This window comes from Nylanderia fulva, unplaced genomic scaffold (genome assembly GCF_048542155.1).
Source record: "Nylanderia fulva isolate GAGA-0341 unplaced genomic scaffold, ASM4854215v1 Scaffold5, whole genome shotgun sequence".
Classification (NCBI taxonomy): domain Eukaryota; kingdom Metazoa; phylum Arthropoda; class Insecta; order Hymenoptera; family Formicidae; genus Nylanderia; species Nylanderia fulva.
Window position 1 is genome coordinate 4,821,672 of NW_028190587.1, and position 17,898 is coordinate 4,839,569.

At 37.4% G+C, this 17,898-nt stretch overlaps 1 protein-coding gene across 1 annotated transcript in view; it reads right to left on the bottom strand.

Annotated features, from left to right (window-relative positions):
• Positions 1-17,898, bottom strand: part of Ddr (discoidin domain-containing receptor 2) — a 187,027-nt gene that overhangs the window by 17,194 nt on the left and 151,935 nt on the right. The window contains exons 9-13 of the mRNA XM_029316730.2: positions 17,615-17,770; positions 14,457-14,632; positions 5,717-5,840; positions 4,046-4,197; positions 2,565-2,878 (exon numbers count right to left, since the gene is read on the bottom strand). Coding sequence (XP_029172563.1) covers positions 2,565-2,878; positions 4,046-4,197; positions 5,717-5,840; positions 14,457-14,632; positions 17,615-17,770 — 922 coding nt within the window. The remainder of the gene's footprint in view (positions 1-2,564; positions 2,879-4,045; positions 4,198-5,716; positions 5,841-14,456; positions 14,633-17,614; positions 17,771-17,898) is intronic.

Below are 17,898 nucleotides of genomic sequence, written 5' to 3' on the forward strand. Positions count from 1 at the left end.
TATTCCGTTCTTGTATTGCTCACTTGTTTCTCGAGAGTTTGCCATCTCGCGAGGAAGAAAGAAGGGAAGTGATACGAAAGCGCGAAGGGAAAGAAGACACTAGAAAGACTAGAAGCACACGAGAATAAAGACGAAAGCATCGTACTATTGAACTGGGCGTGTAGTAATAAATAAATACTGAATAAATATTTTTTGAAAATGCAGACAAAGTAGAATAAGTTAAAATACTAAATGTTTTATATAATGGATCGATAAGGGTTCGACAAGTTGTGTATTAAAAGTAGAGTCCACGGCTTTATATCTTTCTGAATTTGTAGTGCTCGTAAGATGGCTAATAGGTATCGTAAATTATTACAGAGAAAATGTATTACGCTTAATGAGATTATTTATTATTAATTTATTATTCTTTAATTGATTTGTAATCAATTTGGTTTAATCATGACTAAAGTAAATATTATGGCACAAAGTAATTCATGATATTTGTGCAATTATTAATTCAAAAGTTTGCATTTTTTATTGGAACTTCTCTATATTTCAAACGCGTATTTATATAAACGAGTATGCAACTTTCATGTAAAAAAAATAATAAATATATTTCGAATATACATATATTCATCGAGGTTAGATTCATGATGAAATACGCATTTGGTCAGTTCAGGACACAATTCTATACATCGTATTAATTATCAAAGAAAGACATTAAATTATTCGGTCGAATTATTTTATATTTTTAAAATATATCCATGCATACACGACATAAAACTAATCATTTTGAAAATAATAAGATAGAAGAGGAGAAACACATCTTTGTTGCATCGAAAAATTCAATTGTCACGCGGGCGAAATAGAATCAAGGAACAAAAATCTATCAGGGCGGTTTGGATTGACAGACTTTTTCCGGAATGTCGCAGCCGGCAGAAGGACGGATGTAGAAAAGGATAAAAGCCGTGGACGATTGTGCTCCAACATGAGTTGCATCCGCTTTTCGCGACGACACGGGTTCCGCGGGCTTTTCCCAGTCGGCGAAATGTGTTTTGTAGACAATGCCATCCGTGATCCTGTCTGCGAGGATCATCCTTTCGCTACTGCGACGACAACGCGTCGTTGGGGGGTCGGCGATTCCGCTACGACACGCTCCGCCGCCTGTTTCGATTTCTCTATCGGCCTACATATCCGCGAGCGAAAATCGCAATCGTCCGAAGAACAAAACGTTACTGTAGCGGCATCGCGAACGCAATAAAAGAATAAAATCCTTTATATTAGCTGATACAGTCGAGTCGAGTTGCAAGCGTCCTCGTGTGGATGGGAATATTCTATATTATTTCCCGAAATAGTATATCTTATACAAAAGCAATGTATGTGCTTCTAAATATATCACAACAGTTTGTAACATTTTTGTAAATTATTACACTTTATATTATATTCATTATATAATTATTATATTATTTTTTTCTCATACGTACGCGTAAATATTATTCAATAAAATTAAATATATATATATATATATATATATATCGCGCGCGTAGTATCGCTGTAATCAGTAATTACTGATTTTCAAATATTTCTCTGAAAAAAGCCGCGATGAAGCACGTACAGAGCGTATACACGCGCTGATTCGTTAAGTAGGTTATAATGGTGGATTTAGGCGAGGATGGGAAAATTGCGTAAATACGTAAATAATATTCAACGTAAACAAAATTATATTGAATATGAATATTTCATATCGCCGATCGGTGAATTACATGTTATATAAAGAAAAGACCGTTTTTTGAATACAGGAGTTTTTATTGCGTTTTCAATTTTCTAAAGGCGTAAAAAATTCGCGTTCCTTCATGAAAGAAAAAATTATATTTGACGTTAACACACGCGCGGACGAGTTATTCGATTACATGCTAATCATCGATCGCTTAAAGCTCTTCCGCATTATCCGGCCGCATCTACTTAATGCGCGTGTCATTACATTCGGAATCACTTTGTGCTTATTATTGAATTACGCGCCGTTAAATGCGGCGCTCTATATAATCTATCGGGATAATTTTTACATCGGCGGATCTGTACTTTCATTTTTTATTTTTATTCATTATAGTGGTCTTCTTTCGAGGCTCAAAACTCCATATATGAAATGCTTGCGTTTACTAAAAAGTAAGCACAATTCGATGTTTTCAGCGCGATAGTTGAAACGCAAAGTGAAGATGAAAATGAATTGATACGCGGATCTGTTATTATATTGGTAGCAAGCGATATAGAATGTATAATAGATGCGAAAAATAATATGCTATTATTTATATTATCATATAAAGTTGTTATTTATTAAATAATACAATTCAGTAAATAATACAATTTCTCAGAATATATATACGAAAAAGAAAATATTTCACACACACATACGCACACATCAAAAATGTTTAAAATAATAATTATCGCCAATCTGCGACCATATAAAGAATCTTTTTCGATTTGTCATAGACAATTCGATGTATAGCAAAAATGTATATAAAATCAGCAGTTTCTGTATTTGTATTTAAAGAAAGTTTATGAAATTTAATTAAAAAAATGATTCTTACCTAAGAGCATCGGAAGATCCTGGTTTCAAGGATTTAACAACAACCAAATCGCTGGAAGTATTCCTAAAGACCTCATCATATCCAGGAAATCTATCGACTTCGCAGAGATGAACATCGCCGAAGTATCCGCAGCCAAGATTTTCCACGATGTTGAGTTTCTCTCGCGGAAAATCGAGGATACACTCGGGTATTTCCTCCTCTTCCTCCGTGAGCATATCTTCCGGACTATAACTAGTCATACTGCTAGAGGCTTTGGCGCTCATCGGGGGTGGTGTGCTCGGTGTCGGCGAGGGTGGCAGTGGTGGTAAAGGACTCTGCGATGACAGAAATTTTTCGTCGATTAAATTAGTATAATTTTAACAATCTCGAGAGCTCGACAATCGAAGCAAATTTTTTATTTTTATTTATCGAATAAAAAATACATAGAAAACAGAGAAAACAATACAGGAAAATATAAAAATACATTTCTTAATACAATAACATATATAAATAAAAATAAATATTTTTTTTACAAGAAAATACTTAAAAAGATTGGAATACGAGATAATATTAGTTCAAGATAAGATTAATTTTTGATTACGTGCTTTACAAAGTACATACATAAAACATTGGAAAAATATATCTGCATTAATGAATATATGGCATTAAATATATTATAATAATCGTGAAATAATGTGAAATGTAATCACGCGAGCGAGAAATATATCTGTTTCACTATATCTTGCGTTTCCATAAATTGATCGGACTTGATAGTATAATCAAACAATAAATGTACTTCTCGTGAAACTACCATAATCAATAACCATTCCCTTTACATTATCGCTCTATAATTTGTGTATACCCACGAAAGACGTTTTCTTCGCAGTAGTATGATTGATAGTGCCCCGTTGTTTCCTCGTTTTTCGATCATTAATCCTCATAATTCATAGGATAAAGTATTTTGCGTCGTGCATATTGTGCAGAGTAAACAAGTATTGTTGAAAATGAGATTAAGACGGAATCGATACAATGATATAATTGAAATACAATATATTTTACGCCAGCAAATATAATTCGTTATATATCCCGGTTTTTGTACAGATATTCTTCAACGTGAAAAAAAAGTTTACAATTAATATTTCAAGGAACTTGTACAAAATAATGATTTGACACGCGGTATTAATAATTCCTGCAACAGTTTCACATCGCGCGGTTGATCAGAAAAATATATCCTTAAAATACGTTTAGATCGGTTTTAGAAAGGCACAGAGAGCGAAAATTGAAAAGTCAAGCGGTATAATATTCGAATTAACCTCGTGATTTACATAAGCCCCAGTGGCCGGTTTTACAAGGTTGCCTCCCTTTCGGCGATCGTGACGGAGATCCGACGGTCACGAGACGGCGTTTGACACAGTTTCGTGTCCGAAGTACCTGGCATTACTGCTACAGGAAAACTTAATCGGCCCGGGATCGCATGTCTACCGTACATTTTTGCGACTCACCTTACAGATCTCCGTACTGGCGTAATACTTTTCCGGCGGAGGTGGTATGGGTGGCGGGTTAGATGGATACTCTTGGACCGCCGGAATTGGCCTGGCAAGATTGATCGTCGAGTTAAGCAAGAGCGGAATAACCGGCTGTACCTCGGTGATCCCTGTCCGAGTCGGGCGAAGAAGCGAAGCGGGATAGGAGAGAAATTTGACAAAGTTAAAAAACATAATCACGACGCTATGGCGCATCGTCGACGAGAAAAAATTGCCGCCCCCAACAACTCTCTTTCTCTCTTTTCGTTCTTTCGCATCGAGTTTCAAAAGTCTCGGAAGATCGTTACCATTTTTTAACGAGACTCCGAGTGCCAGTACCGCGAAACTCGTAAGCCAACTGCAGCGAATAAAGTACTTTTGCAAACTTGCGCGAGTAACGAGAAGAGAAAGAGAAAGAGAGAGAATGTCTACATTTCAATTTATTACAGTATTATTGCTAGGTCTCGTTTCTCACACGTTTATACAGGGTGTCTGATATAAGGTGTCACACCGAAAATATACAAGTAGATCTTGTTATTTGGAGATAATTTTTCCTCAGCAAAAATATTGAGGCATCAATTATTTTCGAATTACAAACGATTGAAAATAAAGAGTTTTTTTTACAAACCAAACCTTGTAGAAATCAAATATTAACAAAACCACATTCTCCAATTAATTTCAAGTAGAGTATACTTTAATAAAATTTTGATTTAAGGTTTAGTTGTAAAGGTACACGATGGCAAAAATTGGGAACATGCAACAAATGATGGTTTCCCTCGACATTTTTCCCGAGGAAAAATCGTCTCCAAATAACAAGATTTAGTTGTGAATCTTCGGTGTGACACTTCATCAGACACCTTATACAGTCGGTGCAACGCAATCGCGACACTTGCAGAAGTAAAAAAAATTGAACATCGATCGTGAATGAGTGACAGTGACAGCGTGATGTTGCTTCAGTTAATTAATCAAAGACCCCGGTCTAATTCGATTAAACAAGGTCGCGGCAAACAGTTTCACTACAGACCATGGGCTGGCCAGTGTTGTGTCCAGCAAGCTGTGCCAACTACGAGATGCAACGGAATAGTTTGTCGACTATTCCAACTACGTTGTGCAGCCGTGGCGAAACCAGAAGCGCAGAGATTCGAAACCTCGGCTTGACCGTCACTCGGGACAGGCCGTTAGAATTCCCCTATAACTGCGAAACTATCCGTGTCGAAGTCGAGATACGGATACGGAAGTGAGAACGTCTTCGAACTTGAACGTAATCGAGAATGTAAATCGTTTGATATTATCGCTGCTCAAAGTACTATCGAATCAACTCTGATCGGGCTTTCATTTCAATTACCGACACACGACGGATCTCTCCAATCATCGAGAAAATGCGCCCGAATGTAAGAATTAAAAATAAAAAAAGTAATAAAAATAGAAGCGTCTGCGTTAGTAAAGAAATTGAACGTTCGATGACGGATTCATCGATTTTCTCTTAAGCATCTCCAGCTATATAATTGAATCTGCGCGAGACTCTCTCCGGGATAAAAACGCGAGTATCCGTGCGACACGTGTACCTTAACGATCGCAAAACCCGAGCGAATAAACGCGAAACGAAGAAATACTTAAAACGTATATACGTCTTTTAATGTTGGTACCAACCGGTGTAATCCGTGACGGTTTTGTGCAATTGCGGCGTCGTGGTGCTGTAGGCGGCTGGTTGATATTGCGCTGGAAGCGGAGGACAAATTGGTCCCTTGTCCTCACCCTCCTCCGCAACGGAGACCTGCGAGCGAATATCGAGCGTTATCGTTAATGCACCTGACATTTATGCACACGCCGGGTATATCGCGTGGTAAAAGCGATATATTGTTACCGGTTTAATACCCCTCTCTCATTTTCCATCCTCTTTCTCGCCTCGCTCGCTTCCGCGCGCTCTTGCTTTCTCTCCTCAGAATATCCATAACCGGCAAAACGGAGGGAGGATTTTCCCCAAGAGGTTGCGCGCGTCTGATTATTGTTGTATTCGGTATTGCCGAAGCGCAGAGGGAATATATGTACGTGCTGGCCTACTGATTTGTTACGTATTGCCGATCGTGGAATTTTATTTTACGGCACTCGCGGCACACGCGATCTCGTATGGCAAATAAATGCGAAGGATACGAACTTATATTTTTATCGTCGCAGAAGAAATGACTCTCTAGCGAGGTTCTATAAACTTTAAATACAAATTTGAATACTATACAAATATATGATTTACTCTCTAACGTTAAAAATTTAATTTTACATTTCAAGAAATTTTTATTCCAACTACGTTAATATAATATGAAACAGACGAGTTCCCAAATAAGAATCCGATAATTTTCTGTCTAATCTATCAGATTACTCTTACGTTAAAAAATTTGATTCTTTCGGAAATTTGAGAGATATTAAATTAAAAATGAATCAAAACTTGTCACATCAAATTTAAATGTCTGAATATTACACAAATATTATTTACTATCTAACACTAAAAACTTGCTTTTTTCTTTCAATAAATTTTTATTGCAACCTACGTTAATATAATATGAAGTAGACGAGTTTTCAAATAAGAATCCGATAATTTTCTGTCTAATCTATCATGCTACTCTCACGTCAAAAAAGTTTACTCTTCCGAAAATTCGCGAGATGACAATTAAAAATGGATCAAAATTTGACGGAAAAACTTGTCACATCGAATTTGAATGTCTAAATATCGCATATATATAAGTCACGACAAACATTGGGGTATATTAATGCCAAGATATTTTTGACACTCTGCTCTTCACGTTTTCGTCTAAAATGCAACGTAAGATCGCGCCGGTGTTCACCCGTAAAGCCCTTATCTCGCGTCACTTCCTCCCAAACGCCTTTATCTCGGTTCGTATACGAGGGCCTCCGGACTGCCGGACGATCGAGGCACCGACATGCGACCTCAGGAAATTAACAGTTTTATTATAACAAACAATCCAGGGTGTCGCAGACACATCAAGGGGGAGCTCGCTCGACTTCTCCACTTTTTTTTTCACGCGGACGATAAGAGGCTCGCGAGAGGGAACGCGATGAGAATCGCGTATATGCTTGCGAGCGTGAGTGGCGATATAATATCCATTGATTTTTGCGATGCCGCCGGCGTGGTTGTCGAGGCTGACTCGCGTAGGGTTGGGTGTTAATTTCCGTTTAGGGAACGTTAGAGGGTGCCAGGCTGGTGAGATGCTGCGCCGCGCGGCCGTTAAGATAAGATAACCACTTAGCCATCGGGATTCTACGCGAATCTCACTACTCTCTCGCCCTCTTTTGCGCTGTCTCGCCTAAGTACATACACGTACGTAGACACACACATACTGTCGCATCCCCATTGCTTCTATCTTTCCCGATCGCTCGCGTTTCTAGTACGAGGTCCGCTCTTCGCCCCATTGGCCTTACTCGTCTAACATTTCTTTTTCTCCATTAGGGCTATCTAAAGTCCTATTCGCGACTTCCCGCGTCCTTATGCTCCGGCATTTAAAGCGATGTCGACATCTCGTTCTCGGTGATCGGATGCCGAAATGGTCTCGGTTTGTGGAAGTATTATTGTTACTCGAAAGATGTGGTATCCAATTTGCGCGAAACGGCTTTGCTTATCATCGCGCAAATAGTTCGCGATGCAACTACTTGCAAATGAGATGCGATATCCATGATGCAAATGAGCATCAAATGAAAATTCCGACTCGCCGTTATTAAGTATTAAATGGGATGATCGATGCTTGATTATTATTAACAAATTAGCGGTATAATTGCAACGATTGAGAGATGTTGGCTCTTGACATTTATTGTGGAAATAATTAAAAGTTTATTTTCATATCGTCGGCGCAGCGTGAAATCTTGACTGTCAGAACGTACGTCATACATATCCGAGAGCGAAGAGAGAAGAGAGATGTGTGTGAGAGATGGGTGACTATTAAGAATTTATTAATATATAAAGTTGTGGAAGCATTATAACAAGTCGACGAGATGATATGTGGAACAACCTGAAATAACTCGATTATATTTTTAACGATAGAAAATAAAGTTTTAAAAATAAACACCTCGCTATCGGGTGGACTTATTCATTGCCTTTTTATATTATCCAGTTTAAACTTTAAACAACCTTAAGATAATAAGGTTTGCCGAGTTCATGGCTGTAATATTTTTACAAGTACGAGCTGCATATTTAACGTGCGCGGGTTTGATGAAAATTTTTCATTCGCAGTCGCTTAATAATGCCTTTTTAAGATCGTCATTTGTGTGTGTCCGGCGATTAAGCTCGGGGAGAAAGATTTTTGTCTTGATATATATATTAATAATAATGATTTTACGGGGAACAAATATTTCTTTGATCGTGTCGACGGGAAATCGCCAGACGCGAAATAATCCGGCATCTTTTCTCCTCATGTATGGTATATCAATCGACCGTGTAAAGAGACCTCGCGCGCAAATCCATGTGTCTGTGACCCTCTTCGCGAACCCGAACACGTTCCATCGGTCGTAGAATGCTTTTATCAGCGTATCAGTCGTTCGGTATTGTCTGACGCCGAAAGAGAGATCGCGCTTTGATATCTTTTTTTTCTTAAGTTTGGTATTCCGAACAGGATATCGCCTGGCGAAATAAATTACCGATGCGATGCTATGGATATAGATATAGATAGAGAGAGAGCGAGAGAAAATATATATGTAGAGCTAAAACACGCGCACACGTTTCCGCGAGATTTATCGAAGCGGCGTATTTGTTCAGAGATATTGCGTGTTTGCCCGCATACTAATCGCATATCGAATTCAACCGCGATTACGAGATCGGCAAACGATAGCGCCGAGTAATCTTTTAACGAGGCGGCTGAATTAAAGGTGCGTTTAATAAATTGAGTGGATTATTGGTAATTTACGCGTACCGATTCCCGTCAATTTGCGGAAATACATAGAACGTGAAATCTAATTTCGACAAGAGCGAGGTATCTTGCTCTCTTCGTCATCGCGCACGTACGATTTGTGCAATATTGTTACTCGATTAAACCACCGCGATTTTATTACGCGGAAAAAGAGAAACGCGCGTATAAAACGAGAAAATGTTGGAAATGTTGATATTTCGCGATACATTTTATGTGTGTTTATATTTATATTGTATATGTAACGCGTGCGATGAGCGCCGCGCTCGATATTTGTGTATTACTTTTTCTACGTGCATCTGTGTATGTCGTACTAATTCGAGAAAAATGTTAAACTCGTTAATGCAGCCCGCCAGAAATATAAACAGTGCGATACGGAGAGGAACGAAGCCGGGCACGCGAAGACGGAAACGAGAATCGAAATCGTGAAACAGGTTACTCCGACGAAATCCCTAAAGTGCCAGCGAGAAGATTCCGAGCACAAAACGATCCTCCATTAATTAGCGCCGGAGTGCTTTTTGCCATTTTCATTACCATGAGTACATCTTTGCCTCTCTTCTGAAAAGGTTGCGCGACCCGTCCAGCTGTTCGCACGTTTTCCAACTCTATCCCAAAGTGTCTCTCGCGCGTTTCACTTGTTTCATATTTTTTTATTAATTTTTCACAGCGCCGATCTGCTTTTAATTAACGCAGCCTCGTCTTCTTTCTAATTTTGGCGTATCCAGTTATCGCCGTTGTGTTTCTCGGAGAGGGAACATAATTATATAATTAATATAATACATCGAGACTTTTTTTTCATTTTAACTTTAGCAGTGATGCGTTTTAAATTTTTAAAATAAATGTATAGCAGTCTCAAAAATTTTCCCACTTCTCCGACAAATAATAATTAATTCTTATACCGTCGAATCACATCATATATGCATACACGTATATTGAACTTGCGGTTAGGATTCCGGGGAACGAAAATCAGAGAGTTTGTTGCTTTAAATTAAAATAATCTGTTTTCGCTCGACTGTTTCTGGTATCGTCATTCGACCTTCCTCCCTCCTGGGCTAAAGTCGATATAATCGCATTACCACTCACTTTTGCACGGGATCCTCTCTCCTCCAATCTCATTCGTCATTCGCTCTTTCCACGCGAATGCAATTACGCATGAATGCGCGTTCACAGAGCCGCGTCACAATCACGATGCATCATATATTCGATAATAATAAATTATCGGACAAAATTACGCACGTACACCTGTTTATCCGCTACGATTGTATCGTAATGCATATACGATTCATATATGTACTCTTAAGGCAATGCCGTTAACGGGATTATTTATCGTGACGCATTGATACGTAGATAATTCGATATTTTATTCTTACGATATTATTTTCATAAATTGATTAGATGCATTTGTTATTTTATTTTTAATTAGTGTTTAATAAAGATATATTTATTTTTCCATGAGAGACATAAAGAGATAATATATATGTAACAAAGATATAATTTCGACAATATTTTATTTAAAACGTAATATGTACATTTTAAATAAAATGTCGAAATTATATTATCATACTTTTATTCGTCATAAAATTTATATTTAATTCGCTAATCGCTGAAGAATAGCTTGACCTGTAACGCGCGGATGGACGCTTACGTAAATTGAATAATCTCACGCAATGAAATCTGGAACAAGAATTTGCTGCATCGTAAATCCTCGGATAAGAGGGAAAAAAAGCACAACACTTCGCGCAGCTTTAAGCGATATACTATCCCACGGAGTTTCCCTTCAACGTTTTAAAGCAGACCGATGGAGCTGCCGAGTCAAAAAAGAGAGGTTCTTCCATCATACTCGTTCTAAATGGGATCAGACAGATCGATATAATGTCATTCGCGAAACAAAGTTTAGTTTTCACGGTCCATGATGTTCGATATATCGTCGGTATCTTGCGTCCGTTTTTCACGGCTACGATAGGATTCGGCTTTGGATAAAGAAAAAGGAGAGAAACGAGATCAGCTTTGAAGACCGGATGGATATTCGAATGCATCGAAATTTGACGAGTCGAAAAATAAAAAATACATTGCATAAGGAATAACATTTTTGTTTACAAAATTACTCGTGATCGGCAACAATGATTAATGAGCTACAGTCATGGAGAGATTAATTAATTAAATACTGTCACGAACGACAATGTAATATCTGATTAATTAGACGCTCTCGTAAATTGCTGACTATTTAATTAACTTATTATTAGGAGGGTCCGTCAACGAACGGCCTTCGAAAAAGAAAAGAATGTCTACGTTTCTAATGTGATTAAGAAGCCATGGATGCTCAGTCGTTTTGTCGAATTGAGTCAGGTGTGTGCGAGGAAAGTGAGGACAAGCGAAAACGTTGTTCTTCTTGTGGCCCACGTGGCTCGATAAATTGACAGCGGTTTCTACTTGGCAGACATAGCCTGCCATTCTGGCGAGTCGACGTGGGTCGCAGGTTACACAAGGGGCAATAGGGTCATTTTGTCGAGAAGGGGAAAATCGGGCTCGCGCAGCTTCAAGACGGGACAAGTAGCAGGTGGCTAATGCTGGGAACGTGAAACACGGGGAGGAGACAGGGAGAAGAAGAAGAGAGCTCGAGACCGAGGATGAGCGAGAAGAAGGCGTTCGGAGTATATATATGATGCCGCTTAGCGGCGAGTGAACGACGAAGATAACGCACGTCTTTTTCTCGACGACGACGTCGCAATACGGCAGCTCTTTTAATTAAGTGGAGTCAGCTCGACTATCCGTGCACTTCCTTGGTGGTTGGTAAAAACTTAGCCATGGACGATATTGGGTTGTCGAAGAATACCTTGGAGTGATGTATGGTAAAGCGGGAAGGTGATTTCGTGCGCGTCTGTTCAAGCTTCGCCAGGCGGATGAAAAATATTATAAGCGTGCTCAGCTCTTCGCTTCTTCATATTTATCGCTAGCCGGAGATTGTTGCACGTGCTTATTTAATTTTATAGCATGCATCGTTCGCTAAACGTATATGCGAATATTTTTTATATGCGTGTGTTTCACACATGCGATCGGAATAAATTATTTTGCGTATGCATGTGCAAGCTCTGGTATAAAGACAATTTGTTCGACAACTTCCTCGATTTCCAAGAATTTTCTTCCACTTCATTTATCATTATTAATAATGAATCGAATGAAATGTGACCGAGTATGACTAATTAGTCCTGATAGCTAATGTCGCCACTGCGAGTCTTCAATTTATTTCGATAGGTTGTTAGCGTCGTTATTAATCGTCGACTGTCGCTCCGTACGTTTCTCCAGTCGTCTTCGCCAAGTGCAAACAGTTAAGTTAGGAAAGCTTCGAGGGTTTGCAAGCTCAACTGTCTGGCACTCATTATTTCTCATCGTTCAGCAAGTCGTTAATTACTGTCTTGCGCTATATCCCGCGAAAAAGGATGAGAAAGCACCGGAGCTGTCCATTTCTGCAAACTAACTTCACTTTGTTATTAATCCGGTTAGAACAACAGTGGCTTGGTAAACATACGCCAAGTTCTCAGGACTCTTCTTCTTTTCTCCGTCTGCCTCACTTTTCTCGCTCGACTCAGCCCAAGTATTAACTTTTTGCGTAACACGCTCAATTCTGTTCTCTAACGTTTTATTCCTCATCCTTGCTTTCTCGGCTCCTCTACGGACAGCACTTTTATCTATAGACATTACTTCGTGCAGAATCTTGGCTTTTTACCCTGTTATCTTGCACTAGCCATCACAAATCGTTGGTCTGATTTCGTACTTAGATAACAGTGGGCTAATCAAGTAATGAAAGGTACGCGTGTATATACGTTCGCTTTGTTCGTCGTTTTTTTTCCTTTTCACATTTTTTCCTTGCGAGCGATGCTATCTTGAGCGTACAAAAGTCGGTTATCAATTAATTAATTAATTAAATTTACTTTTTTTTATAAATAATAAAAATCTGTATTCGGGAAATGCATTATTGTTATTATAGATGCGTTTCGAAAGAATGCGAAAAGAGATAGGTTCTAATGTTATAGACCGTACATTGCGAAAGTCGTACAAACTGTCCACCGACGAGGGCGGTAAACGCGACGTTAATAATTCTTGTTGTTCTGTAGGACACGAGAGTCGGAGTGGAATTTACGACAAAGTTAGACATTCCGCGTTAAAACGAGGTGCGAGACTGAAACGTCTCTTTCGCCGGAAAACCGTTTTCAGCGGAAGAACATTACGGTGGAATGCGACGTCGGAGAAAAATATCGTCGTTCGTGCATCGCAAGAAATATTTCTTATTTTTATTCATTCCATGCATTGTATTGCAGTGGGAAAGAATTAATGTCTATCATGTACTATGGTTATTTATCGCTACGATAAAGCCGCTCCGTCGTTCATCGCTGTATTAGTTTTTCACAAGAACGTAATTATTGTTTTTATCATCTGAAAGAATTAATTTTTTTATATAATCCAGTACGTAAATTCCACGATTGTTAAACGCACCGGACAAAAGTAAAAAAAAAAAAAAAAAAAAAAAGAAATAAACAATCGCGGATAAGAGCATACAATCTCTCGCGCGGAGCGTCTCTTTAATCGTCCTAGCGCGATCTCGTTTGCGCCTCCGCCTTAAAGAAAATATTTGATCGTCGCATTTTCCCCTCTAGTTACGTACGCTCGTATCTAAACCGATGCACGTAATATAGGTAAGTAGGTATAAGCTGTTTTGCGCGATTGCTCAAAAGCGTCGTAAAGTGACCTGGAAGCGTAAAGTAAATAGAGGTGCCTGTTCGGTTTATTAGAGCCAGAGGCGAGAATCTCCGGCGTGTTAAACCAGGTCGGGAATCGCGCAAAGAAAAATCGCAACTGAAGAATAGAATTGATTGTCATTTACCAAATTGAAAGGCATTGAGAAAATTCGCCGTAACATTCCTGTGCCATTTGAGTGTATTTGATTCTCTGACTACTTCCAATTTTCGTTCTCTTGCTTAATGACGCGTGATGATTTGGAAAACAAGATTATTTTCTATATTGAATAGTGTTATAACATTTTATAATCTACGCTTTCTGGAATTATACTCTTAAGTAACAAAAAACGGTTTTGTGATTCAAGAATTAAAAAAAATATTTATTATATATACTGAATTACTTATTATTTATTTGTTATATACATTATATATATAATTATATTTATTACAGAATCTACCGAGAAAATCTCATTTAATGTGCTAAAGTAATTAAAAAGATAAATGCAATGTTATGACGTCACTTCTCTTATTATAAAAGAACTCTCTTCCCCTAGTTTACGAATTCCTTTTATAATCTAGATAATAATATATTTAACACGATAATGTAACAAAAATAATTTTCTTAGAATAAATCAAGAGATGTCCGTATATAGATAGTTTGATGTCTTAATAATAAATAATAAATTAAGATATAAATATATAGACACGTCAATATATCAGATTATACAGTAGTTCTAATTTTATAATTACCTTGAGATCGCCCTGCTGATCGTAAAATGTTGATGGTGCAAGAGCAGCCTTAAGTCTACGGTTCCGATAAAAGATAAACATGATAGCTGCGAGCAACATCACGATTACGGTCGTCAGGATGCCGATCACTAATCCGACAAACTGCTTCGATTCCGGTTCCTTGCTCTTATCTGAAACTGAGAAATGGATATATGTGTACGAAGAGTATATACATACACACAATCTGTACATATGCAACTAGATATGTATATATAATAAACAGATACATTTGTCATATTCAGGGATACGGAGGAAATCGATTAGCTTAACGATTAACATTTACAAGCTCAGATCTTCCACATTGTCACTGGCTTATTACTGGTTTATGTACAAGCTCTAAAGATAATCACTTAACATTAATTAATCATGACATCTCTCAACTCTGCTTACTGCTAAGGATTTGAAGTAAATTTTTAACAAGATTGATATATATATATCAATCTTGTTAAAAATTTACTTCAAATCCTTAGCAGTAAGCAGAGTCGAGAGATGTCATGATTAATTATTATATATATATATATATATATATATATATATATATCAAATAATTAAAATTTAATAAAATCTTCCCGTTTTATCTTAAACAATTATTTGTGATTTATTGATCATGTGAGCTGGCTCTTTTTTCTCTCTTATCGCTGTGTGTATAAAACACAATTTTGTTTCAACAAAGTGATATGTCAATTTCACACATATACATACATGCATCCTATCTGTTTTATAAAAATTAATAAGTAGTATATACTAATTCGATAAATAAATTTTCTATTAATTCAAGCATGTAGTCACGTGAGATCAAATGTCCTTCATTAATTGATAATAATTAGTCTCGTTTTTTTTTATTACACAGTTGATAAATTTTGAAATAATTGTGACTATCGATCGCGTTTGGAATTAAACAGTGGAATATTGATAACAGTAACAGAGATAGTGAAAAGAGACAGGAATAGATAGAAAAAGCTATGCAGAGAACAAAAGAATTTTCCATTAATAATATTTCGATGTCGCAACGGACAGCTGATCCGCGGCTGTACGCGATAGCGAATTCACTCGGCCGTGATGCTTGATGCATCAAGCAACATGACCTATCACCGTGGATAATACCGCCGAGGTAACCTTGCATAATGCACGATGGAACGATAATGATGATTGCGTTCATCACGAAGCTCGTAACTAGATCACGTTTGATCAGTGCCCGGTTGAACAAAAACAATATACGCTGATGGCTCTCGTAGTCCACCGCAGCAACCTGCTCATTGTTTGAGTATTTTATAAATCGATAAAGAGACCAGCAATCTAATAAATCATTAAGATTTCTCGTAACAATACATTTTAGAATTTTGTAATTGTTTAGTATGTATTTTAATAATAAACTAATTTATGCACTTTTAAAATATTAAGTAGTACATCTTATTTTTATGTAACAAATAATATTAAAATCATTCATCGAGACAAATTAATTATTAATAATGCGAAAAGAAATATTTATCTTTTATTTCTTTATAAAAGAAAATAATTTATATAGGTAGAAAAATCAAAGAGAGATCAACTTTCTAAATCAATATAGCACAGAAATACTAGAAAACACATTTTTCATCTTTCCGAATAAAAATATCAGTTAGCTATTTGCTGGAATATATACGTCTATTTATGATAAAAAAATGTTATCCCGTTTCGCGTCTTTCGGATTTTTTAACGTTTCCGTTCTGTTTCTTTTGCATGCTAGTTTTAGCATAATGTTGTAGAAGACCGCTTGACGAGGAAAAAAAGCGTAACGTTCTTCTTTCTAATTTTCCAGGTTCAACGCTTGCTCCACCAACTCCAAGATTATTGCCTGCGTTGGCGTACATTCGTTTCCTACGCGATATAATATGTAACAAGAGCGTTAGGTACGTCGCGCTTTTCAAGCGAGAAAACATAAATGCCTCGACCCGCTTTCTTGCGCTTTTCCTTCGGCGAACACGCAAACAAGTAGTTCGAGTAGTTGTAACGTATACGAATGCAGACGTATATTGAACGGGCACGTGAGCTTTAAACTGGTAACAGTTTGAAAGAAATTTCAACAATTCCGGCATCGTCACTGTATAATTGAAAAATTTTGCCCTATACAACTCGCGAAACGTTAGCAGAAAAAAATACAAATTAGTTCATCATCGATCTTGCCTCGGAGAATATTGAGTTTAATCAATTAGCATTAAAAGTTTCATTCATGGATCTTGCTCCTTTTAACGAAATCTCAATACTACGTCTCAACTGCGTTTCAATCAAACGAGGAGAAAGAGAGATAGAGTTAAGGAATTAATCAAGTTAATTGCCGGCTTTTATTTGCTGTTGTGAGGCAAATAAAAAAAGTATCATTCTATTGGTTAACAAACTCGACGAGGCCAAGGGACAAGAGCGATCGCTCTTTTTCTTCCGTGACGCTTCTTTTTCAGGTAATCGAGAACGTCCATGGAACTACTCGATGTACTTTTTTGCACAGTTCTTTCGATTTTACGGAGTTTTCTAGTCCCACCGTCGTCATTTTTCCATTAATTCTGATGTAACGACGTCGCGTATCAGAAAGAAGATTTCTCCAGAGATGCAAGCTATTGCCTCTTTGACTTCGCATAATTTTGATGCCTCGACACGAATCTAAGAGAAAATGCAAATTGTCTGCGTCGCGTGTAATGCATTCAAAAATTATTTAACGTCCCGATTAGAATTGTTTGATTAAAACGACTATAGATTTGGAATAAAAAAAGGATTTTAAATCAAAATTTATTTGCATTTCTCTTTTTTATCGCCTTAATCTCGAATTTTTAATTAAATCTCTCAACTATTTCTGTAAACAATATTATTACCATTTTATATACATTAATAAAAAAAAACCACCATGCGATAAGCATGCACTATATAAAAAGATACTTAAATTAATTGTTAATAAATCGTGGTCATGTCTGGTCATCATATAATAGTTACTTTTTGCCGACACGCAATTCTCTCTCATAATATATCGAGCTCATTGCTATGAAAAATGACGAGAGAAAAAAAGTTGGGAGAAAAGCACGTCAATTACGCGGAAAATTATGAACGTAACTTACCGGAATAACAATAGAAAGATCGAACAGTAGACTTACAAGTGTTATCTTTGCTCTCCTCCTTATTAAAAGTAGCCTTCACTTCGTCCCTCTGTAGTGGACCCTCGTTATTCTGATAGGGGCTGCCGGTTGCCAGTACAATGGCACTCTTGTTCTTTGCTTCCTCGTCCTCGGTATTGTTCCATTCGGAGATAACTGTGCATTCAGGATTAAAGCTAATGAAATCCACGCTTGTCAAGCGTATTAAATACTTGAGGCAAAAAGTTTCTCGTCTATATACGTATATATAATATATGTATATATTGTATATATCACGGCAGGAG